The sequence below is a fragment of the Odontesthes bonariensis genome, chromosome 11, assembly GCF_027942865.1.
Source record: "Odontesthes bonariensis isolate fOdoBon6 chromosome 11, fOdoBon6.hap1, whole genome shotgun sequence".
NCBI classification, from domain to species: Eukaryota; Metazoa; Chordata; class Actinopteri; order Atheriniformes; family Atherinopsidae; genus Odontesthes; species Odontesthes bonariensis.
This window is the reverse complement of record NC_134516.1, coordinates 8944076-8969241: the sequence shown is the minus strand read 5'-3', so window position 1 is coordinate 8969241 and position 25166 is coordinate 8944076. Positions and strand designations below refer to the sequence as shown.

At 46.8% G+C, this 25166-nt stretch overlaps 2 protein-coding genes and 1 long non-coding RNA gene across 3 annotated transcripts in view; 2 read left to right on the top strand and 1 right to left on the bottom strand.

Moving 5' to 3' along the window:
• Nucleotides 1-25166, top strand: part of LOC142391332 (uncharacterized) — a 397679-nt gene that overhangs the window by 322936 nt on the left and 49577 nt on the right. The gene's annotated exons all lie outside the window — the stretch shown is intronic.
• Nucleotides 18813-21020, bottom strand: ccdc122 (coiled-coil domain containing 122). The gene is made up of 6 exons (XM_075478155.1): nucleotides 20993-21020; nucleotides 20303-20418; nucleotides 19707-20105; nucleotides 19426-19542; nucleotides 19196-19269; nucleotides 18813-18964 (listed from the first exon to the last, which is right to left on the bottom strand). The coding sequence occupies exons 1-6, from the start codon at nucleotides 21018-21020 to the stop codon at nucleotides 18892-18894; spliced, it is 807 nt and encodes a 268-aa protein (XP_075334270.1). The 3' UTR covers nucleotides 18813-18891.
• Nucleotides 21691-25123, top strand: mtrf1 (mitochondrial translational release factor 1). The gene is made up of 9 exons (XM_075478154.1): nucleotides 21691-22204; nucleotides 22379-22476; nucleotides 22554-22635; nucleotides 22867-22974; nucleotides 24031-24203; nucleotides 24285-24402; nucleotides 24480-24616; nucleotides 24698-24796; nucleotides 24893-25123. Exons 1-9 carry the CDS (start codon nucleotides 21805-21807, stop codon nucleotides 25121-25123), a joined length of 1446 nt encoding a protein of 481 aa, XP_075334269.1. The 5' UTR covers nucleotides 21691-21804.

The following is a 25166-nucleotide window of genomic DNA, read 5'->3' as shown; positions in this document are numbered from 1 at the left end:
AGCCCCAGAAACCCACCCGGACCACCGGTGTGAGACAGGGATCAGATGAGGAAAGAATCGAATTGTATCGCTATTTCTTGACGAGGCGGCTTGGTTTGAACAGGTGTTCAGCAAATCCTGAGGCCTCTCAATGAAGCACAGATTCATGGGAACTTGACCCATCAGATACTGGACGCTTGGTGTAAATGGGTGAACAAGCAGCTGAGAGCATCATCTGGTTGACATCTGCCCGTCTGCACGAACACTACGGCAAGAACGTGCGACGCCTCTCACAGGAACTCACAAATCCCCCTCTCTCCCGTTTGTAGAGCCGCTCAGTGTGCAGATAATCTGACACGGCAGAGAGACTTTTACAACAAAAAAAGGCACATTTGTCCTGAGATCAGCTTTCCGAGCGTTTTAGCAGAGAATAACCAGAGATCCCTTTGCGTGTTGTATTTCGCCAGTGATTCAGCTGATCAAGGTTAGTCAGGCGCGTACGAATGAAACTATCTTTCATTTGCTTTCAGTGCGCCCTGCATCGTGTCCTTGAACCCTTGTCAGCCTGTGTCTGGTACAAAGATTTCAAGCACAGTCTGAGGTCAGCTTTTTTTATCACCGCACTGCTTCCTGTTTGCTTCCTATTTTTGAGACAGGAAAAGAATTTACCAGCAATCTCTTCCCCCCCTCCATGTCCACATTTTTTTAAAGGAACTAGGAAGACATGCAATAGTCTGGTCTAGTCTAAGTCTAGGGTGTTTCTTTAAATCTTACCCTGCTTCAATCTGTGTCACGTTTTCAGCCTGTGACACGTGAAACCGACATCAGTTAAGAGGAAACTACAAGCAGGGGCGAGGAAAAAGAGGAGAGCAAATACAGCAGAGTGGAGAAACGTACAGGCTAAGTAAGGGGTGGCATTAAAAATTAAACTATTGCCATCTGGACACACTGTCACTGCAGCGAATGGGCTGCTGCACCTTCTCTTGCAGACGAGGAGTCCCGAGGGTGACGTCTGCTGACTCACGTGACACCTCCACAAGTCAGATATCCTTATTCAGTAAGTGCGTTGCATGTAATATAGATGCATTCCACTGGAGCCAGTCGAAACCAATCAAAAGACACCCGACCCACAGCTGCATACAATCCCCACCAGCTGATCGTGATTAGCCATCATCAGCTGATGAACTGCTTGGGGAGATGGAGGCCGAAATCCCAGAAAATCAAGCTTTTTAAAAGATTTTTAGATCGGCATGATATAAAGCACAAGCTTGTTCATGTGTCAAAAATCTAGGGTAACATCTCAGGGTTAGATACGACGAGATCTTGCTTTGAGTTGGGGTGTGTCCGCGTGACTCGACTGCAACAACGATCCATGCAAGTTAGACTGCATAAGCACTGTCCAGCTACATATGTCTCGCCCGACAATGTGCCGTCAACCTTGAATCCAAACAATTTCACACATGCATGAGTTCATGCACAGCAGATCATCTAAAGAACCGTGAAAAAACGTGCTGGATGGACCCGGATCCTGTGCTCTCTTGCACAGTAGTGGACCAAGAGGCAATTTACGCTTGCCCTCTTGACCTCGCGAACTGCAGAACGTGCCAAAACTGACCTCAGGATACCTGGCGAGCAGAGTACGTCGCTGTTGTTTTAGATGATCGTGTATAATCTTTTCCATTTCAAGCGTGAGAAGTGTGAAATTACCGAAGCTGATAGGGTGTTGATCTGCCGCTGATATTCCTCCGAGCTAGCAAGGGAGGTGGTAACAGAGGCGAAGCAGTTGTGCCTTGCGCATGCTAACGAACATCAATTTGGCACTGCATAACTCGCCACCCGAATCAACTATCGTGCTGTTGTCACTAAGCTGACTCTGCGATGGCAGTTTGATTTGTGTAAGGCCACAGCGATGAGGGTATGAGCCACTTCTGTCTTTTGTCAATAAGGTGTGCAGCAGCGTTGTCGAAGAGGCTATTTCTTTAAGCAGCAGTGAGTCTAAAACATCAGTATAAACGGTTATGGTGTTGTGCTGATGTCACAGCTTGTTCACACAATAATCCCTTAAAGGCGGGGTAGGGGATCTTTTTCTGGAACATTTTTTTACATATTGCTTAAAATACTCTTCACACCCCCATTGCAACCAATTAATTAAAAGTTTTGACACAAATATGAAAAGTTTTAGTGGCCTCTAGAACGTACAATCTAGGAAAAACAGTATCCAATCATTGTGAACGGACCGTTCACAATGATTGGATTCTGATGCTGTCTATCAAACTGCAATCTGCTCCTCCCCCCCCCCTGTGCGCGTACCCTGCTCCGTGAACGAATTACGCGTCCAGAAGCTTGGCAGGAAGCTAAACTAGAGCCAGCTTGGCTAGCACCTAGCATTATTAAACGTATAGTTAGCATATACTAAATACTAAATACGGCAACGATCGATGCTTGCTGTCAGAACAGCGCTCGTGCACGTTCATGTACTCTAGAGGCGTGCCTTCGGGGGGAAAGTGAAGAAAAGGGTTGGGACTTTTTACCTGTGTATTTTCAAAATGCAGCTTCGCTGGACTCAAAATCCAGGATCTCCTACCCTACCTTTAACCTTATTTCCTCCTTATAAGTGAGTTAATCAACAGTGTGTAATTTGCCCTGTGGGCCAACGTAGCTATGACACATCAAATCCTGAGCTCGGGTTCAATAGACTGTTAGTATGTCGATCCAGAACTGTTTTATCACCACTCCTCCAATAAAGTGTTGGTAAATTATGTTTGTTTAAAGCACAGTTATGTTTAAAGTCACCATTTTCTAGTCTTGGATACGTGCGTAGTGGTAGTAAAATAATCTTTCGCGTCAGGTGACATGTTGTGGCACCTGCAGGGAACTGAAAGGCTGCGTGTTCTACCTCGATCTTTTCTCTATTCAATCTGGTTTTACAGAAATCTGGGAATTACACACTGCCTTGGTGCGACCAATCCGTCCTAACCTTAACCAGGTTGCTTTGGAGCCTAAATCTAACCATTAGTGAGAGAAACCAGAAGTAAAACAACAAAACATTTTTGATCTCTTGGAAGAGGCTTCACTGACTTATTCTGCCAACTCCGATCTCCAACAAAGGTTTGCCAAAGGCTCCACTGAAATTTGGTGTTGAGATTGTATGTTACTATTCCTAAATATCAATGTTCTACCCTGGCATCTGGATTGTTTCATACACAACCAGTTGAGAAAAAAAACACGGATACTGTGGTAAGGAGAAGTGGTATGTCATTTCACAACATGCTTTTCTTGTGCTAATTATTCATTTTACAAATCGGATCTCTAACAGCATCCAGCTGCAGCTGCTCTGCCCGGCTGTGATGAGGTTCTGAGGTTCAGATTTCAGCGGCTGCGGTGGTTCAGTCTGTGCTGATGTGTCCAGCTGTGGTACAACACGTGACTATTCAGGAATATAGTAGCTTCAGGACGACACGGCCATCATGAGACGCTCACCCTCAGATTTGAAGAATTGGTGATCAATGAAGGTCAAGTCAACCTAAACTGTCTTTACTCCTTCCAACACAACGAGGGGTTTAGTGAAGTAAGCCATAGCTCAATGGATTAAAAAAAATAAAAATAGACTTTTAAACTGCACATCAACGTGTTAGTCTGACGAAAATCATACCACAAAATCATACATTTTGGCTTGACAGATTTTTGTTTTTTATTCGTCTCTTTATCACGAAACAGAGCAAAACAGTAAAATCCCCAACAAGGTGATTATATGATCTATTTGACGATTGAAGCATTTTGGAACAAAAGTTGATTTGCATTATTACACCACCTAGATAAACACAAAAGCTCCCAGATGCGCACGCACAATGCAGCAATATTTAGGTCAAGCCTCGTGTGGGCAGCGCAGTGTAGGGACCTCTCCTCCCGCCATCCCTCCTCCCTTTTAGCTGGTTTTTTGGCTTTGGGAAGAACAGCATGTTCCAGAACAGTCTGTTCATGTAGTCTACACCATTCTCGCATATTTTCACACACATGTGGCACGCATGAGAATATTTATGGTCTTGCTAGAATGCACAGACAGAGATCAACATTTTCACACTCTGCATTGTTGAATAACCCCATCTGTGCTCTAACAGAGAGGAGCAGAGCTTGATTTAACATGAGCGTCAGTAGTGGAAGACGTGAAGCCTGCAGTACGCTGGTCATGGTCCTATTTAGTTTAAAGTGACATTGTAGGGTTCAGAGTTGTGCAAGATTTATTCATATACACATTTTTCTAGATTTCTTCGTTCAATTTCCTCCAGCAATTTGGACAATTTAGTGAAGGCCTATTACATAAAGTGAAAAGCATAGACATTTAAATGGCAAAATGCCAATGGAGTGAATACCTTCACGTGGCATTGTACCTGCTCAAATAGTTTCCCATCATTAATGCACTCTTGTATCCTCTTTCACACTGGTGTGCAATCTTTGTTCACGCTAATGGCTCTTAAAAGAATGCAGTGTGACTTTCGAAATCACCTCCAGACTGAAACACATTGCCTGCATCTTCAAAATGTTTTCAGAAAAGATCTTGTTTCTCGCCTTGATCCAACACTCACACAAACACTGCGTTTGTAACTTTAGAAATGTGGGAATTGAAGCTTCGCCCCAACTCACACCAACTCGGACTGATAAATGTACACAAAGAAATCCGCATAAAAACCATCAAGAGGCAGCGAGCAAAAGCAGACGAAGGGTCGGCGTCAGAATGTGTCAAACACTGCCGATCCCAAGGGTTTAAACAACATACTTGGTGACTTTTGTAGGTTTTGCACGCTCTCGATTCTCTTACAGCTGTATGCAGTTTGTCCTTTTTTCCAACACAGTGTGTTGAAGCGAGCGTAACATTAGCCGGCTTACAAAGAAGCCCTGACAAAGAACGGTACAAAGCAGAGCAACACACTGAATACAAGACGCGACGCTTGTATTCCTGCATGCAAATGGTGTGTGGGGCCTGCGGCACAATAAATACAATAGCAGGGAAAGGGCAGGTATGGGTGTGCCCGCACCCACACGCCTCGTGTGTGATACTAAGTGGTGAGCAGGCAGCCTCTTCACATGGAGGGTTTGAGGAGGCAACAGGATTTGTCTTCTCAGTATGTTTCTCTCATGCACTTAGTAACAGCTCAGAGTTCCTACAGCAAACTACTGTAACAAAAGTGAGCAGAGACAGAACATTGTGTTAAAGGGATAGTTCGCCTCTTTTGACATGAAGCTGTATGACATCCCATACTAGCAATATTGTTTATGAACATCTTCTTACCCCCTGCTGCGTCCTGTGAGCCGAGTTCCAGCCTCGTTTTGGTGTTGATGAAGGTAGTCCGGCTAGTTGGCTGGGGTTTAAAAAATAAAGCGTTTTGCTTCTCAAAACAATATGCGTTCAAAAGAGTAATACATTTGCGTCACTAAATGGTTCTCCAGGAAAAAGTCAGACCTCACAATCGCCTGGCGTTCTTTGTATCACTGCGTGCTGCTGTCACACCCACGGACTCACGTTTTTTGGTTTCATGTTTTAGGTCATGTTTTTGTATCAGTTCATGTCTTAGTTTTCCCTGCACCCTGTTAATTACTTCACTCACTACACCTGTTTATTCCCCTCAGCTGCACTCACTCCCCAATCACTCCCAGCCCTCTATTTAGTTTCCTGCCTCCCCTGTCAGTTTTGTCAGATCCTTGCCCCTGTTAGTACCTCTGTTAGCGTTCATGACCTGTCTGTCCCAACCTACCTGGCTAAAGCTAAGTATTTATTTATTCCATTCCATTCCATGCCATGCCATGCCTTGAAAGTTCTTTGTTTGTTTTGTCCAGAGTTACGTTTTTTGAATCCGGCTTTGCCGCGCCTTTATTTTGAACTTTGTTTGTTTTGTTGTTAATAAACCCACCCTTTTTTGAAAGTCCGCATCCGTGTCCACCCTTTCCATCCACCCACAACCTGACAGAAGGATCTGACCCAAAATGGACGCGGCGGACTCCGACCGGTTCTGGGACCTCTATAGCGACCTGTGGCGAAGCATTGACCAGGACTCCGCGTTTGCCAGACTGCGAGCGGCTGCGGAGCTCCTGGTCTTTCTGTCGGCGAAGCGGGGGCTCCGGGAGTGGAACCACCTCTTGGAGGGCGTATGGGACCACGCCGGAACCGTGCAGCGCGAGGCCTCGCTGGACGTTTTTGGCTTAGAGCCGCACGAGGTAACTGAGCTGTACGGCGTCTCTCCCTCCTCTTCCTCAGACTCCCAGGACCCGCAGCCCCTGGACCCAGCAGTCACAGCCACAGTGTCCAGCAACCCAGCAGTCCCAGAGCCGGCCCCAGCCGTCCCAGAGCCGGCCCCAGCCGTCCCCGAGCTGGCCCCGGCCCCAGCCGTCCCCGAGCTGGCCCCGGCCCCAGCCGTTCCCGAGCTGGCCCCGGCCCCAGCCGTCCCAGAGCCGGCCCCAGCCGTCCCAGAGCCGGCCCCAGCCGTCCCCGAGCTGGCCCCGGCCCCAGCCGTCCCCGAGCTGGCCCCGGCCCCAGCCGTTCCCGAGCTGGCCCCGGCCCCAGCCGTTCCCGAGCTGGCCCCGGCCCCAGCCGTTCCCGAGCTGGCCCCGGCCCCAGCCGTTCCCGGGCTGTCCCCAGCCGTTCCCGGGCTGGTCCCGGCCCCAGCCGTTCCCGGGCTGGTCCCGGCCCCAGCCGTTCCCGAGCTGGCCCCGGCCCCAGCCGTTCCAGGGCTGTCCCCAGCCGTTCCAGAGCTGTCCCCAGCCGTTCCAGGGCTGTCCCCAGCCGTTCCCGGGCTGTCCCCAGCCGTTCCAGAGCTGTCCCCAGCCGTTCCCGGGCTGGTCCCGGCCCCAGCCGTTCCCGGGCTGGCCCCGGCCCCAGCCGTTCCCGAGCTGGCCCCGGCCCCAGCCGTTCCAGGGCTGTCCCCAGCCGTTCCAGAGCTGTCCCCAGCCGTTCCCGGGCTGTCCCCAGCCGTTCCAGAGCTGTCCCCAGCCGTTCCAGAGCTGTCCCCAGCCGTTCCCGGGCTGTCCCCAGCCGTTCCAGGGCTGGTCCCGGCCCCAGCCGTTCCAGGGCTGTCCCCAGCCGTTCCCGGGCTGGTCCCGGCCCCAGCCGTTCCCGGGCTGGTCCCGGCCCCAGCCGTTCCAGGGCTGTCCCCAGCCGTTCCCGGGCTGGTCCCGGCCCCAGCCGTTCCAGGGCTGGTCCCGGCCCCAGCCGTTCCAGGGCTGTGCCAGAGCCGTTCCAGGGCTGTCCCCAGCCGTTCCCGGGCTGGTCCCGGCCCCAGCCGTTCCCGAGCTGGCCCCGGCCCCAGCCGTTCCAGGGCTGTCCCCAGCCGTTCCCGAGCTGGCCCCGGCCCCAGCCGTTCCAGGGCTGTCCCCAGCCGTTCCAGAGCTGTCCCCAGCCGTTCCCGGGCTGTCCCCAGCCGTTCCAGAGCTGTCCCCAGCCGTTCCCGGGCTGTCCCCAGCCGTTCCCGGGCTGGTCCCGGCCCCAGCCGTTCCAGGGCTGTCCCCAGCCGTTCCCGGGCTGGTCCCGGCCCCAGCCGTTCCAGGGCTGGTCCCGGCCCCAGCCGTTCCCGAGCTGGCCCCGGCCCCAGCCGTTCCAGGGCTGTCCCCAGCCGTTCCAGAGCTGTCCCCAGCCGTTCCAGGGCTGTCCCCAGCCGTTCCCGGGCTGGTCCCGGCCCCAGCCGTTCCAGGGCTGTCCCCAGCCGTTCCAGGGCTGTCCCCAGCCGTTCCAGGGCTGGTCCCAGCCGTTCCAGGGCTGGTCCCAGCTATAGAGGCCTCCGGGCCTGACTCCGAACCCGACCGAGAGGCCTCCGGGCCTGACTCCGAACCCGACCGAGAGGCCTCCGGGCCTGACCCCGAACCCGACCGAGAGGCCTCCGGGCCTGACTCCGAACCCGACCGAGAGGCCTCCGGGCCTGACTCCGAACCCGACCGAGAGGCCTCCGGGCCTGACCCCGAACCCGACCGGGAGGCCTCCGGCCCTGACCACGAGCCTGACGGACTTCAGACTTTGGGGATGTCTGGGATCCATCCCTTGAAGGGGGGGCTCCCACCCCGCCGGATGTCTGGTCAACCGTGGGACGGTCCCCGGCGTCTCCTGCCGCCACGCAGATGGAAGTCTGGGTGCCAACCAGACCACCGCCTGCTGCCACGTCATCGGGGGTCTGGGCGTCCGCTGAACCACCGCCGTCTCCTGCCTCCACGCCGACGGAAGTCTGGGCGTCCGCCAGACCACCGTCTCCTGCCTCCACGCCGACGGAAGTCCGGGCGTCCGCCAGATCACCGCCTGCTGCCACGTCATCGGGGGTCCGGGCGTCCGCCGGGCCGTCTCCTGCCACCACGCAGAGGGAAGTCTGGGTGCCAACCAGACCACCGCCTGCTGTCACATCATCGGGGCTCCGGACGTCCGCCAGACCACCGCCTGTTCCTGCTTTGCCGTCTACGGTCCGGACGTCCGCCAGACCACCGCCTGTTCCTGCTTTGCCGTCTGCGATCTGGGCGTCCGCCAGACCACCGCCTGTTCCTGCTTTGCCGTCTGCGATCTGGGCGTCCGCCAGACCACCGCCTGTTCCTGCTGTGCCGTCTCCGGTCTGGGCGTCCGCCAGACCACCGCCTGTTCCTGCTGTGCCGTCTCCGGTCTGGGCGTCTGCCAGACCACCGCCTGTTCCTGCTGTGCCGTCTCCGGTCTGGGCGTCCGCCAGACCACCGCCTGTTCCTGCTGTGCCGTCTCCGGTCTGGGCGTCCGCCAGACCACCGCCTGTTCCTGCTGCCCGAGGCCGGTATCACGTGCCCATTTCTGGTCCACAGCCTGACCGGCTTCGAACCCCTCCCTCCCACCCTCGGATTCCTTAGGGGTCGTCTGGGATCCACCCCTTGGGGGGGGGCTCTGTCACACCCACGGACTCACGTTTTTTGGTTTCATGTTTTGGGTCATGTTTTTGTATCAGTTCATGTCTTAGTTTTCCCTGCACCCTGTTAATTACTTCACTCACTACACCTGTTTATTCCCCTCAGCTGCACTCACTCCCCAATCACTCCCAGCCCTCTATTTAGTTTCCTGCCTCCCCTGTCAGTTTTGTCAGATCCTTGCCCCTGTTAGTACCTCTGTTAGCGTTCATGACCTGTCTGTCCCAACCTACCTGGCTGAAGCTAAGTATTTATTTATTCCATTCCATGCCATGCCATGCCTTGAAAGTTCTTTGTTTGTTTTGTCCAGAGTTACGTTTTTTGAATCCGGCTTTGCCGCGCCTTTATTTTGAACTTTGTTTGTTTTGTTGTTAATAAACCCACCCTTTTTTTGAAAGTCCGCATCCGTGTCCACCCTTTTCCATCCACCCACAACCTGACAGCTGCCACCTGCCAACAGCCGTGCCTGTTACAGTGTTTACTGCTTGGAATCAGGGGACTGCCTGGCCTGCACGGTCTACACAGCAGGCAGTGATACAAAGGGAGAGAAAATAGCGTCAAGCGATTGTGAGGTCTGACGATTTAGTGACGCAAATGTATTACTCTTTTGAACGCATATTGTTTTGAGAAGCAAAACGCTTTATTTTTTAAACCCCAGCCAACTAGCCGGACTACCTTCATCAACGCCAAAACGAGGCTGGAACTCTGCTCACAGGACGCAGCAGGGGGTAAGAAGATGTTCAGAAATGATGTTGCTGATATGGGATGTCATACAGCTTCATGTCAAAAAGAGGCGAACTATCCCTTTAAGCAGATATGTAATTGGATTATTTACAGATGTCTGTATGTATGTAACTATTTACTTTTTGTGTTCTATATTTGCACATATTTAGTTTTTATGTAAAATGTTTAGGAGCATAAATGGCCCTGGCTCCCCCTCTGTGGGCCCCTCCAGTTCTGAAGCTGAGTGGGTACGAAAGGCATCTATTTTCTCTCAGTGGTGTCGGTGTGTCTATAATGACGTGCTGCTACTATTTATCCAAAGAAGCTTAATTTATTCTCATAAAACCTAAAAGTGATTGATAGGGACAAAGTCTCCTGTCACCTCTTAGTTTTCAAGAGTTTCACACAAAAACTACTGGGTTCTCTTTCTGGCAGGCACTCATTCATGCAAAACCACCAGATTGGTTGAGTAGCCCTGGACTGGACATTTTAAATTCTATGTATTAGATTTTCAAATGAATGGGCCCTCAAATGATGTGACTATGTCTCATCTATACCATCCGGCCAATTTGAGTTGAGCAGTGCATACTCTGCAATGGCATAATTCTTCAATTCTGTTTGGTTATATGTGACTTCATGTTTACTGGGTTTCGTGTCTAACACAACACATCTGAATTAATAAAAAACACGCACAAACAAGACCAACTTTTTCTCCCTCTTGGCCACAATGGAACATTTTGAGGACAGCACAGGCCTGTAATGTCGATGCTTTCTTCCGCCAGTCCCACTGATGCTCTCGAATACACTGTGGAAAGAAAATCACAGCGGAGTGATAAAAAACTGCAGCTGTTGTTTCTGTGGGTCTGTGGAAGGGGGGAAAAAAAAAAATAGGAAACAATTTGTCCAGAACAAGGGCGAGCTGTTTCATCTGCTTTCGCTCGAGAGGGAGACAAGCTGTGGAGCAGCGAGACGCTCGAGTTCCACTTCCTTCCCACCGACCCACCCCCTTCTTTGTTACATTTATAATTTACTGCCCCACTGCTGCAATTAGGATACGGAGAGGAGACAAGCTAAGGCAAGCCTCCCTCCTTTGGTTTGCTTGCACACTTGTTCTCGTGATGTAATGGACATCCTGGGACTCCCTGCTGCTCCCCCTAGCTGCCCTACTTTCTTGCTGTGGAGGAGCAAAAAAAAATCTCATCAGTGCTGCAGTTTCACAGAGCTTTCACTGTCCCGCCTCCATGCATGTAAAGCACCCCCCCCCCCCCACACACACACACACACACTGCACTGTTTATTTATCAGGCTATTTTTAAGTTACGTGCCGGAGGTGTGCCGCTCTCTGTTTAGCACTATTTGACTTTACAACCTCGTATCAAAGTGCAAACAGTGGGCTGATGTCGTGCCTTTTTGAAAAGGACATCAAGTCAAGTATCCGCATAAGGCCGTGGTTTTAATCTGGGTCACCGTGTACTCTCTTATAAAACTGCACCAGATTAAAACTGGAGGAAGATCAGCAGCAGCACATGACAGAGAACTGTACATGTCCTGCAAGAATTGGAGAAGAGAGTGGATTCATCAGCTTCCTTTAATATGTTCAACCCCACAAACAGTAACAATAACCACACGAATTACACGTACAAAATATTCAGCTCGGCAGACAAAGCTTGTCAGTGCAATGCAACGAGGAAAGGATGAGTAAATTATTGCTGTACAGCACAGTAGCGTGACATTACAGAACACAGTATGCAATGGACCTACAGCAATCTAACATCTATGTGGGATTTGAAACTATCTTGTGGGGTTTTTTTTGAGTGTCTACAAAGGGTACGTGTTGGCTTGTGTTTAAGGAACTTCTGCGCTGGCTTTATTTCTGAAATGGGAAGCTACGTCCGACGTCCATTGTGGTTTACATTCCCAGAAAACTGGAAAAACGTTCACACCTGACGAGCTGAAAATGACGAAAGCATAAGAATTAACTCAAAAGTTCAATTTCTACACCAACTAGTTCAAAGTTCAGTTCACAAATTTCCGTTCATAATTCAAAATTTTGAACTAAGTTCACAGTTCCAAAAATTAACTTGTTCATTTTTTTTATTGGATTTTTTTTAATTAAATATGTTGCTGCTGTAGCTATTACCCTCAGAACACTGGCATTTCCCCATTGTTGCCACCCATTCAGTCCACACTCGTAGCCAGCTGCAGCTTAAGGAAAAACATGAGGAAAAACTTGCTGGTCTTTTTCTTGTGAGGAATTATCAAACAATCTGAGGTGGGAACCAACGGAGCTGCTACTGTACGCTGTTATTTGGTTTTGGGTGGTAGAGGATCTGTTTTTTGATTTCTTAGTGACTTGCACATACCTTGAAAGGCTAGCCCACCTGGATCATCACTGACCTTGTCAAAAAATTATTTTAAGTGATCATAAGAAGATGCCGTATTAATTATTGAAGCAGAGTCTGAGGTAGATCTGCTGCCTTCATTTCATTTTGCCTACATGCTTCGCAATTTGATGACGCATGCGCGGTGAGACTATGTGGTGGCCAGATTCTGTGTCCCCCCCCCCCCCCCCCGTCTTTTAGCCAGAAATTTTGCCTGGTATGCTCCATGGAGATCTGGCACTCTTGAACAAAGTTGAACTGTGAGAGAGCGCCGCTCTCAAACGGGAGGATGAGGGCGCTCGCATTAACGTTCATCAGGTGGAAAATACAGTACATTCAGTTCACGTTCATCCAAAATATGAACGCGTTCAAGAACGATCGTTCAATGAACTCGTTCAGGCACGACGCAGGAATCAACGGTCCACTTTGATCCAACAAAAGTATCCATTAATCATTTTAAATCTACTTTATTGTACACAGAACCAGTTGACTTCACATAACGCTAATTAAATGAGCTATTTGACAGTCGGAAACATCATTTAAAGACTGCTTACATCATCTAATAATTAATAATAATAATTAACTTGTTCACTTCAATAGTGGAGATCTTTCCGTCCAAGATGATTTGTGCTGAAAGACCGGCTCGCTGCTGGGTGGGTATAAAGCAATCATTACGCAACTTCTGATGTACATTTGGAGGTGACACCGGACTTCTAAATACTGTAAATACATCATTGTGTGTGCTCGAGTGGATTCGTGACTCGTTTCAGTAGAAATCAATAGCTGTTGTGTTTATGATTTCCCGTTGAAAGAACGCGAGTGGTCGTGTCTTAATCCTCAAACATACATGCCGCCCACCTGTGATTTACAGGATGTGTCACCAACTTTCCACAGAAAGTGTTCTCTTATCCGTTATGGATAGCGTGACATGAAAAAGGCGTGTATAGGCGCCCGTTTGTTTGCGTAGCTCAGCTACAAAGCAGGGTGGAGCCCCAGCACAGTCCGGCTTGAGGGTTAAAGGTTTCCTTTATTACACCTAGTTTCTCTTCAGTCCATTCACTGTATATTCCTGACACAAAGTCTTGTCTATGCAGATCACAACATTCCTTAGACTGGTGCTTAACCACACCCTAAGAGCAATACGCTTTATTTCCACAGTACACCTTCACCTGGTTTCTGTGTATAGCTGAGAAGAGGAACCTTTCAACTCAATAGAATGAATCTGAAACTCACCATGGGTGCTTTCTTAAGTTAAAAGGGAACATTCTAGTCATAAATGAGTTATTTGCTGTCTGGTGCTGCTGCATATGTGAGTGTACAAATGCAACAGGAACAGGCAGGATGTTAGCAGGAGTGTTTAAACTCGTTAGATGCTGTTATGTCTAACAAAGACCAACGGGAGCAATTAGAGGCCACCCCTGGTTTCCCCTGTGACCTCAGCCCTCCCTTCAGAGGGATATCCCCTCCTCACTTCTTTTTCATTTGCTTACGTGTGCACTTACAGAAAAACACTTTTTCTCCTGGCTTGCTTTGTGAAACAGGGCTGGTTAGCTTTACACAATCGGTAATTCCTTGAGCAAACAAAGGAAGGTAAATAAACTCTTGGTTCTATGGAAGGTAATCCATCCCCATGCAGACTGTAAGGTGTTGCCTAGAGATCTGTAAGCCACTAAAGCCCCAATGAAACAGTTACCGGCAGCAGTGAGATGCAGGCTTCTCCGGGAATTGATTCTTCTTTAACAATTAATGTTACTGAGAAAAGCAAACAACCCCGCAGTCTCCTCAGACTGCTATGACACAGAGAGGGCGTTCTTTGGGGAGTGTCTCTGGTTCTCAGGGCTCACCCGATCTCCTCTTTTCTGTAGCGTCGGCTGTTGTGGTGTGAGCTGCTTCTGTCACGGGGGACAACTTTCCTCTGTTGCGTGCACACAAAAGCCCAGCCGAAGGGAAATGATAGCTGCTGTGTGGAGGAACAGTCCCAAGCTTGGAAGAGGACTTGTTTGGGGCTCTCGGGGACCGTGAATAAACTGATAAATTGCCTTGGACAAGGCCTTTTTTTCCTTTTTAAAATATACTTGGATGTGAAAAATAAACATATAGGAGGGTTTTCAGTTGAGATCAGGTTACAAAGTATACGGAGGGCGCTTCATTTCAATGCATTTTTTAAGCTTCACTTTCATTTTTCACGACTGTTTACTTTCAGTTTTGCTTGCTCTTTAGTTTTGTTGGCTACAGTTATTAAAAAAAAACTAAAAAAACATCACAACTTTCTTGAAATAGATTCTCTCACAACATGGTTAGTGTTTAAAGCACAGCTTGTGCCTTCAGGGCTGCTTTTTGTGTCAGGAGACCAAATTGAGACGACTCAGTCTCGTTGTGACGGTAGATTTTGCCATGAAACTACTCGCTTAAGCTCAGGAATCAAAACTTAAGATATTATTATTGGTCAGAAATGCATTGTTGGTTGCTAAAGTGACGTGTACCAAACGGCACAGAAGGTAATAGCTGATGTAGGCAAGGCATCTTTATTTATATAGCGTATTTCATACCACAGGCAACTCAATGTGCTTTACATAAAGACAAGGCATTTAAAAGAACAGCATAAAGCAGCAATTTAAAGAGAAAAAAAATAGAATAAAAATTAAAGCAATCAAAGAAGAGGGGAAAAAGAAAAATATTAACTCAACCATAAGCATGTATAACAGTTTATAGCCAAATATTAAGAAATTTTACCTATGAGGATCTAAGCTCGTTGACACTCATTTTAACACCAAATTTATGCCAGTGTTCTAGCTAGCGCAAACTTGCGTCACGGCCCGCTACGCTATAATTTTGGACCGCTACGCTTATTTTCAATACAGCGTAGCGGCATTATGTCTGTATTTATTTGTACAATAACGCCAGATCAATGCCATTTTCACCTTTCTGACAAACTTGACACATTTTTCGCGATGGCAGCCAAGAATGGTTGCGCAGCCTGTCAGTACAACCGCAGACGAAACTGTAGCTCTAGGCAGAGGCACTCCGCGTCCGCGGCTCCTAGAATCTCTGGTAAGAGTGCTCCGTAGCCATGGTTACTCACACACGCAGAAGCGCACACGTAAGGGGATTCGGCAGAAATCATGTTAGAATAGCTGTAGCCTATTATGTTTTTGGTTGCGTTGGTTTGTCTGTCTGTCTGTTTGTTTGTCTGTCATTAGGATAACTGAAAAGTGTGTAACTTTAATAAACATTTTTTTTAATCTCTATTTCTGGTTAAGTTTTAATGTCTTCTGACAAGGTCCGTTATGAAGGTAACACACTGCCAAAAGCAAAGATGGGAACATCTCCCATTAAGACTTTATTGTTTTTAAAGTACAATTTCTCCCTTTGGGTACCCCTAGAATGGCCAATTTTTACCTTAAATTTCCAAAATCTCCGCACCGTCCCCCCCAGGCTTGGTCGCTTCGCTCCCTCGCCTACACCACTACGCTATAATTTCATCCTAGCTAGAACCCTGTATGATACGATGATCCAATCACATTATGGCTGTAGGAGCCAATTAGCGCTACACCATGAATGGAAACAAATCTTTGTCCAGGCAGTTGTTTCGCCCGGAAGATAAAACAGTTTTGACTGTTGAAAAACGCTGAAAAGCCGGGCTGATGAAATGTAGTCAGCCAAGTATTGGATTACCATTGCAATGGAATAAATAGAGGAATAAATGTACTAATTGAAAGCAATCGATCGTCTTGGTATCTCTTCATCGGCCAATGGTAAAGGTTGTCTGCGCGTCAATTATTTTAAACCCGAGTGAAGCACCTCAAGGGCTTCAAGCATTGGCTTAAAGCTGGATTTATAGTTGACGCGTCGCTCATGGCGCATGACGTCAAAATGACGTTTCTGGCCTGCGGCACAGCGCGTTGTCGTGCACCAGTCGAAACTTGGCGCGCGCGGAGAACGACAAACCGGATGGACCGAATCGAAAACAGGCTCACGGCTGACGGTTGTGTCATGTAAAATACTTAATACTAAATAAATGATGTCGTTAGGAATTTGCTGTTGTTTCATTCACTGGTATTCACTGGTATTCACTGGAAGCGGCGTTGAGTATTAGCGGTATATAAAACCGATTTATTATTATCATTGTTGTCGCATCATGAAAGGTAACGATAATTCCCAAGTGTGTCCATTGAAGCACACTATTTCATAACAAACAAACAAAGAAAAGGGTAACACAAAACACTTAAAAGTCCTCAAGCAATATTCTAAGTACTATATCAGACTATAATGGTGAGAACACACCTCTTGAAATTTCAACTTCTGCAGGCTCATCAACTAAGTAATGGGTGAGAATGCTCAGGAGTTTGGAGGTGTAGCGATTAGACGATAAACATCTGTGAGATGCAGATGAGAGACCACAAGTGAACACGATGCAAAGCCTTCTTCTTCTTCAGGTTGATTTTCTTAAGTTTCCCTTTGGAAACATCTTTAGTTAGATGCACTGCTCCGGGCGAACCTGCGTGCTTGCATGTGGACGGTAAGCAGTTGTAATTTTGAGAAACATCCCTCAAAGAGACTGCAAGCGATGGAAATCAGACACGGGTGCACATGTCAACAGTTTGGATTCATCCAGTTAGCAAGAAGACACTCTTGTCACGCATCAGCTGTTTTTTTTTTTCCTGCTATGTTTCAATAGTAAACATGCTTAAACCCACAGTAGTAAGATTCCAAGGATTCATTACACATAGCCCAACAACAGAGGCACGCACATAACTATTTCTCTGCCTCCGTGGAACGTTCATTGGCAGCTGGCCAATGGAGGCGCAAACAGCTATAAATGTGACTCTGACACATGCTTAATCATGCACAAGATGTAGCACAGGCAGCCGGAGGCCATCCAAGCTGCCGCTGTTTTAAACAAAGTGAACATGAAATTACAGGCCGTCTTACTCTGTTCTGCTTCTGGAACAAGTTCATAGCTCAGCAGTCTGAAAACTCTGTCGAAGTTCACGTCTATCTGCATTATGAGACCGTTGTGTTGTATATTTTTCTACACCAATCGCTTAAATCCAACGTTTGGAACTGCACTGAGTTTCCGTGTTCGCCTGATACTCCACTGTTCCACTGTTATCGGTTTGGACTGTTTTGTTACTGTGAGAAGCATCATTTGCGACATTCGATGGGAAAGCTTAGAGCTTATCCCGCACGTTTCCACCAGCGCAGCCATTCATCAAAAGGCCGACACAAAGTGAGCAGGTCAAGCAGAGAATAGTCAGAGAACACAGATTCTTCAATTAGTCGCCGTCCTGTCGCTACAAGGTAAGGTTTTAGGGTATGAATGGACATGATTTGGCAGAAGTGAAGTAGACAAACATGTCAGGGCAGCATGTGATGAAGGGCTGGTGTTGAAATAATCGCTAATAAATGAGAACCAATTAGCTTGCACACGTGAATGGCATTTCATAAAAGACTCTTGGCTCCTCCGAGGATGGAAACTTGTAACGACAAGTTTTCTTGTGTGCCACAGTTGTAGCCGTGGCACACAAGAAGAATAGTTTGGCATTATTGAACATTATGAGAATTAAATTCCCCTAAATGCAGAGATAAAAAAAAAAGGAATGTGCTTGTGGAGTACAGAGTTAAAGGTAGGGTAGGAGATCCTGGATTTTTGAGTCAGCAAGCATCGATCGTTGCCGTATTTAGTATTTAGTATATGCTAACTATACGTTTAATAATGCTAGGTGCTAGCCAAGCTGGCTCTAGTTTAGCTTCCTGCCAAGCTTCTGGACGCGTAATTTGTTCACGAAGAAGGGTACGCGCACAGGGGGAAGGAGGGGGAGGGAGGGGGAGGGAGGAGCAGATTGCAGTTCGATAGACAGCATCAGAATCCAATCATCGTTATGATGATCATCAGTATGATTGGATAGTGTTTTTCCTAGATTGTACGTTCTAGAGGCCACTAAAACTTTTCATATTTGTGTCAAAACTTTTAATTAATTGGTTGCAATGGGGGTGTGAAGAGTATTTCAAGCAATATGTAAAAAAAATGCTCCAGAAAAAGAACCCCTACCCCACCTTTAATGTGCTGTAAATTCACTGCAGTATGTTCCTGTTTATACAGGCCTGTCCTTGGAACGAGGCTGTTTTGGGGGAGTTTGAGAAGAAGAGGCCCGTGCGGTTGAAACGTTGTCATTTTCTTGGAGAGTTAACCGAAAATTCGAGATCTGTGCAACACTCGTGCGCGCAGCTGTTTTTTCTCTACGATGGTTTACCGTTCTGATACTTCACAGTTGGAAAGAGGCTATTTCATCTCAAAGGAGAAAACGAAAAATATCGAGAAAAAACAACTGATAAATGAAAAATGTGGAAGTTGAGGGCGAACACTTGCATCCACGAGCGAGAACCCTTTCTGACGGAATCCGTTGTGACGTGCACTCGTTTTCTTCAGGAGGCACTTTCTTTGTTTAATTAGTTTGAGAGTCATGGCTGAAGTAGCGCAGTACGGTCGCGCCCCTCGTTAGCCCGACAGTGGGACTGTCACCTCGCGCCCGTCAAACCGCTCAGTGAAGCTGAAGCTGGGATGGCGTGTTCCAAAACAGCCGGCTTTTGTTTTGCATCAGACACTGTTGTGGACGTACCGATTTACTGTCGCCACCTGAACTTAAGTCTCATCCCGCACTACTCATAGAGAGAGTAAAAGCTCTCTTGCATGTCGAGCCACTTTATGAAGAACTTTTTTTTATACGGTCTGTCTTCAACAAAACTTTAATAATTTCACATTTGTTGTTCACTGACTATATGACAGTCTGAGTGATGAAGAGACATAGCGAGCTATTTATTGGGCACTGCTGCCCCCAGCTGTTCAACTGTAGTACAACAACAAACGTTTGCCTAAATGAACTTCTGCCACTACTTCACTGACCACTGAGTATCATGACGACTGCTGCTGCCTCTTGAGTTCAGCCAGCTGCTTCTGCAGGTGGTAGATACCGTCTGACATCTGTCTGATTAGAGAAGACACAGTTCAAAACCTCAAAACCTTCCTTTAATTTGCCGATTATTAAATTAAAACAAAATGCAAACAAGGAATCCTTTGCCTTAAGTGAAATTAGATGCATTTACAACTTCAATCTATTCCTGCTGTCAGTCTTTTAGAGCATTTTTTTTATTTTTATTGCTGAATGTCCTATAAACGGAGTCTTTTAGTTCCAGTTTTGCATTTGCATTTGCTTTACCTGTGGACAGCCTGCGCTCTGCTCAGCTGGCAGCGGAGGCGCTTGACGATGGCTTCATGGCGCCTGGACTGGATCTAAAACAGAAGAAACAAAAAGAAACTGGTGATCTTTGATGAATTCCTACTAAGTCAAACACATAATCGCATCATTTTCCAAATTCTTTATTGATCCGTTTCATCCGTACGGTATCAATACAGCACACGCAGACGTGTTTCACTCCTCTGCCGTACCTCTATGTCTTTCTTCAGCTTGACGTGAGCCTCACGCTCTTTCCTCAGCTGCTCTCTCATCTCAGCTACGGTCATCCTCCTGCCGGAGATCTCCCTCCCCAGAGCATCAATCTCTCTCTATGGATATGAAAATGCATAACGGTGAAATGGTGACACAAACTGCAGGTTTCTGAAGAAAAAAAAGGAGCCTGTCAGATTTTTCTCCTGGCAGTACACTATCATGCTACTGACCCAAAACAAAGACCTTGATAATCAAAGATTATTCAGTGCATTATTTCCACCTTTGCTATCTGCACCGTGTTTCCATTTGGATTCTCCAAATCCTCCCTCAGCTGCTCTTTCCTGCGTGTCAGCATCTGAACCAGCGCCTTCTTCCCTTCGAGCTCTTTATGGGCCTCTGTCTGGCTCGCAGCATACAACACAGCGGCCCTATGACCCTCCATCTTCTTTCGATAGGTGTTGAACTTTGCCACCGCCAGGCGAGCGCTCTCCTCCTCCTCCCTCATAAGCATCTGCAATTCTGCATTCTCCTTGGTGACGGACACGCAGCGATCGTACAGGACTTTGGTTTGCCTCTCCAGATACTCCACTTTGCCTTCTAACGTCAGGATTTCCCTCACTTTAGATTTGAGCTCCTGCTCTGCGGTCTCGCCTTTCTTCTCAACACCTGAAAGAGTTTCCTGGAAAAGAAGGCACCACATGTTCAAACTATAACGTCCAAATTAGAGTTTACTCCCCAATAAAGAAACATAACTGTTGACGGGCAATTGGTCTATTCTTGCAGGTCATATTCATATAGTACAAAGTGTAATTGCGTTATAAATCTTATTATTGACAGTTCCTACAGCTTTCCAAACATATCAAGCTAAAGATGTACCAGCAGGGAGCTGAGTGTCCGCTCTTTCTCCATCAGGGCCTCTGTCTGGGCGTAGCCATGGAGACTGACATCCTCTAATGCTTTGGTTAATGAAAACCCAGGGTTTTCCTTAAATCCTTGTGAACAATTAAAAAAAAAAAAGGACTGTTATGTAGCGCATCTTCATTTACAAAATTGTTAGTCAAAAAGTTATTTCTTGCAGCATTAGTCGTTTTCTGGTTTCAAGAAAATCTAAAAAAAAATAGAAACCTATTGAAATGGCTGTAATAGTTTCATACTGTTTTTTTTAACAGCAATTCAAAGATAAGATCCATGAACAACTTTTATGTGACAAAGCAAATCTATATATTGCACAAGCTCTTCGTATAGTTTGTTGTGTAAATCAAAACTTTTCAATACATAAGGTAACGGGTCGATAAAGCTATCATACATAGGATTTAAAAAGGATAAAAAGTACAACAGTTTCTTCTGAAATTTAGCAGAAGAAATTTTAAACATCTGGAAGTACCGCAAATTTCGTACTTGAATACAGTTTTCACCACATTTCACACAAGCTAGTACGCTAAGAACCAATATCTAGCTAAGAAAGATTTCAACATAAACTTAATCTTTGTTGTTTTTACTTCTTTTACTACTGTTTTACTTATTCTGTCAGTAAACATTAAACTTAGAGAGCTAATATCGTCTCACTGTCTTCGCGGTCGGTAGACTCTGACATATTTTGTATTTTATTAGCTAGCTAACTGAGGGCAAGTCGGTGTCCGATGTTTTATGCTAATGCTAACGCTACAGAACACGAACTTAACTGGTGTCAAATGATTGAACGTAAGCTAAAAACATAAAAACATTTGGACAAAACACATTTCACAGAAGAAAAAAACAGAAAACACTGCAGCCAGACAGCAATGGCAAGCATTCAAAAACCATAAAACACAAAAAGTGAACACTAAAAAGTACAGGACTATTTAAAACAGGACTATGTAAAAACTATTTCACAAGAACCTCGACAAAATATAACCACGTCAACATTTCAACAAACAACTAAATGTATGTCGTTGCGCTTTCTTTGTTCCGTTTTTTATTTGGAAAAATGTATTATTTTATTTATTTATTATTATTATTATTATTTATTTTATTATTTCTGTGCTGTTTTCCTTTCTTTGTGCTTTGCGTCTGTTGTTGTTTTTATTTATTTTTATTTTTCGTATATACGTGTCGTCCACTGTTTACGTGTTTTGCACATTTGAGCCACCATGTGAGATTATGCAAGGCAAATGACAAAAAAAAGCAACTGTAAATTGTTTATGAATATAATATCTGACTGCATTACAGTAATTGCTCTACAACTCCGTCAAACTACAGCTCCCAGAATTCCTTTCGTCTCTACTTCGAAACTACATCCGGTATCTGCTAAGCTTCTGTAGCAATGAGCTGCTTGTAAACTATAAAACACGTGTGAGCGTTATTTCAGTTATCTCAATCTATCGTAACTTTTTTTTCAGATGGTTTTCAGTCGCTGGCTCCGACTTGTCACTTTGTGCAGACATGTAGTTTCACGCAGTGGAGAGGGAAGAGCAGGAGGGAGGACACTGATAGGACACAGCAGTCTGAACAAAAATGTTATGGGGGCACAAATGCAGCCATGGGGCGCAGCAGCCCCAGTGCGCCTCACTCACGGCGGTTTAGGGGATTTGTACAGGAACGAGTCCGTCCAGAGATATCTTCAGCAGCTCTTAGAGGAGTTCCAAGACATTAGCGAGAAGTTACATCACGCGTATCTTAGCGAGGCAGACAGAAAAGCAATGATGAAGAAACACACAGAGCTGATGCCTCTGGCAAATGTGTTTGACAGTATAGACCAAGCCGGGAAGGACCTTGAAGAAGTCCACTCACTTGCACACAGTGAGTAAGGCTTTTTTCTCAGGTTGGCAAAAGAGTCTGTCTTAAATCTGACTTGTGCTTCCGTTTTTTGTTCCAAGTAATATCCCTTTTTACTCCGACTAAAGATAAATCTCGTATTAGGAGCAGTAATAAGCACTTTAGGTTTCACATTTCAGCTTTCCCTACTGACTGCAGGCTCAGCTGGCACCAAGGATGAAGATGAACATCTGGTCCAGCTGCTGAAAGAGGAAGAGGCGCACATCACCAGCAAAATTGTGGCCTTAAGAAAAGACGTGGGTCGTGTTCAGATATATTTATGGGTGTGTATCAGATTGTGTCATATTAATGTTGGTGCTATGTTTCTCTCCAGCTGATCAAAGCTCTTGTCCCCACTGACCCTCTTGATTCGAGCGATGTGGTGCTGGAGGTTGTGTCAGGACGAACCACAGGAGGTACGAAGGTTTCCTCACTACCTGCTCACTCGAATTGGATTCCAAATTTGCAGTTTTCCATCGTTCTTGTACTAATGCTGCAATTTTACTTTCACTTAGCAGAGATGAATGACAAATGGACAGGACGGATGAATGAATGAATGTTTTAGTTGCTGGTAAATACTTCTAAAATAAATAATGGCACGCTGTAGGTGCTTTCACTGTTGCTGACATCCGTTCACGTGGTTACAGGTGACATCTGCCAGCAGTTCACCAGCGAGATGTTCGACATGTACCAGGGTTTTGCTGGCTACAGAAACTGGGACTTTGAGGTTTTGAACTACACGCCTGCAGACTGTGGTAGGTCTTAAAACAGTCAGGACATTGTGTTAAACTTTCACCAAATGGAGACATTTTTAAATCCAGGTTAAAAACATTTCTTTTCTCATGTGTCTATGCATGAAATCTGCACGATATCTTTTAATTTATCTGGACTTTTGCTTGTTTTTAAATTTCTGTTTCTCTTTATATTCTTTTATGTATTTTTAATGCTTCTTCCCCTCCCTGCTGCAACGCTTTTATTTTATGTAAAGCACTTTGAACTGTTTTGTACATGAAATGTGCTATACAGATAAATTTGATTTGATGATTTGATTTAAAGTGTAACTAAAAACTAAATGCAATGATTTCCGTGTTTGAATGCTGTATTGCAGGGGTGGCCAACCGGTCAGACTAAGAGCCGCATTTTTTACTGTGTTACCACAAAGAGCCACATTATTGTTGAAAAATTCTCTCCGTTCCATCCTTCTGTTCTTGACTCGCTCTAGTCTCGGTCACGTGATGCATCAACGCTGATATTAAACCCACGAACCGAGCAAAATGAGTCAAAAACGGATGTGTTTGGAAAGCTTCTTCCCATCAGGAGACGGAAGAAGAGACTGTGACCACTAAGAAAAAGAAAGCTGCATTTTGAAGACATGTTTAAGCGTTACCCTAGCGACCAGAGAGCGTTAGGAGGCAGAGAGGATGTTACGTCAGGAGGACGCTGCTAATAAAGTTACATACAAGTACACAGTGGATTCAAGTTTATTATTATATTTACTAAATACCACAGAGTCTGTGTTAGTTGTATTATTTTATTTTGTAGTATTTATCCGCCACACCTGAAAGGCCGGTCTGTGAAAACATTGTCTGACATTAAACCGGTCCATGGAGCAAAAAAAGTTGGAGACCGCTGCCGTATTGAACTCAAATGAAGCGAAAAAAAACCAAAACAGGCCACCCCTGCTTAATTGCATTGCAGCCATGACTTGAGCGTTGTCGATTTTATGAGCCACACATGCGATTTCTTTTGCTGTTGCAATTGGAGTGGCAGCATGGCATCACAGCTACAGCATGAAACTGCTTGTGTGTCAGGTGGATTGCACCATGCAGCAGTGAGGATAGCCGGGGAGAACGCGTACAGGCACATGAAGCTTGAAGGAGGGACGCACCGGGTGCAAAGGATTCCTGAGGTGGGCCTCTCCTCCAGGATGCAGCGTATCCACACAGGAACCATGACCGTCATCATCCTGCCGCAGCCAGTTGAGGTGCGGGCTGCTCCTGTCGCTTTATCACCTGCTTTTTCTTCATCAGTCCAGTGTTCAACAGTTTCTGCTCTGTCCGCACAGTTGGACGTCCACATTGACCCGAAAGATCTTCGAATCGACACGTTCAGATCGCGAGGTGCTGGGGGCCAAAGTGTCAACACGACAGACAGCGCAGTGCGGATAGTTCATCTTCCGACAGGTACAGCGTGCCTGGGGAGAGCCGAAGCTTCTCCCGAATGTTTCGCCCATCTGATTTCTTCCTCGTGCTCCCGACAGGCATCACAGCTGAGTGCCAGCAGACTCGCTCTCAGCTGCAAAACAGAGACACCGCCATGCGTGTGCTGAGGGCCAGACTTTACCGGAGTGTGATCGGTAAAGAGACTGAGCAGAGGCACACGGCACGAAAGCAGCAGGTGAGTGAACCAGTAAAACGCATCTAACAGAAGTTAGTCGCGTTTCTTTTTCTTTTTTTTTAACTGCAGCCTCAATCTCAGGTGGGCACACGCGCTCAGTCGGAGAGAATTCGTACCTACAATTTCAGCCAGGATCGTGTCACAGATCACCGCACTGGCTACGTCACCAGGGACATTAAGGTGAGATATGACCTTAATGTGAAGCAGGGTATACACATTCTCCACCCGTAGACGCCCCATACAGCTGCTTCATCTTTGGATTGTCTCTGTGCTCAGGAGTTCATGAGAGGAGGGGAGGGCCTCGACGATCTGATCTCGGACTTGGTTGAACATGCAGAGCGGGAGGCTCTCCTGGAGGTGGTGGAGAGCAGCAGCGGCAGCAGCGGCGGCAGCGGCGGCAGCGGCGGCAGCGGCGGCAGCGGCGGCAGCGGCAGCAGCGGCGGCAGCGGCGGCAGCGGCGGCAGCAGCGGCAGCAGCGGCAGCAGCGGCAGCAGCAGTCTGACATGACCAGACGGGACACACTCACTACTATTGGTGCAATATAATCGCA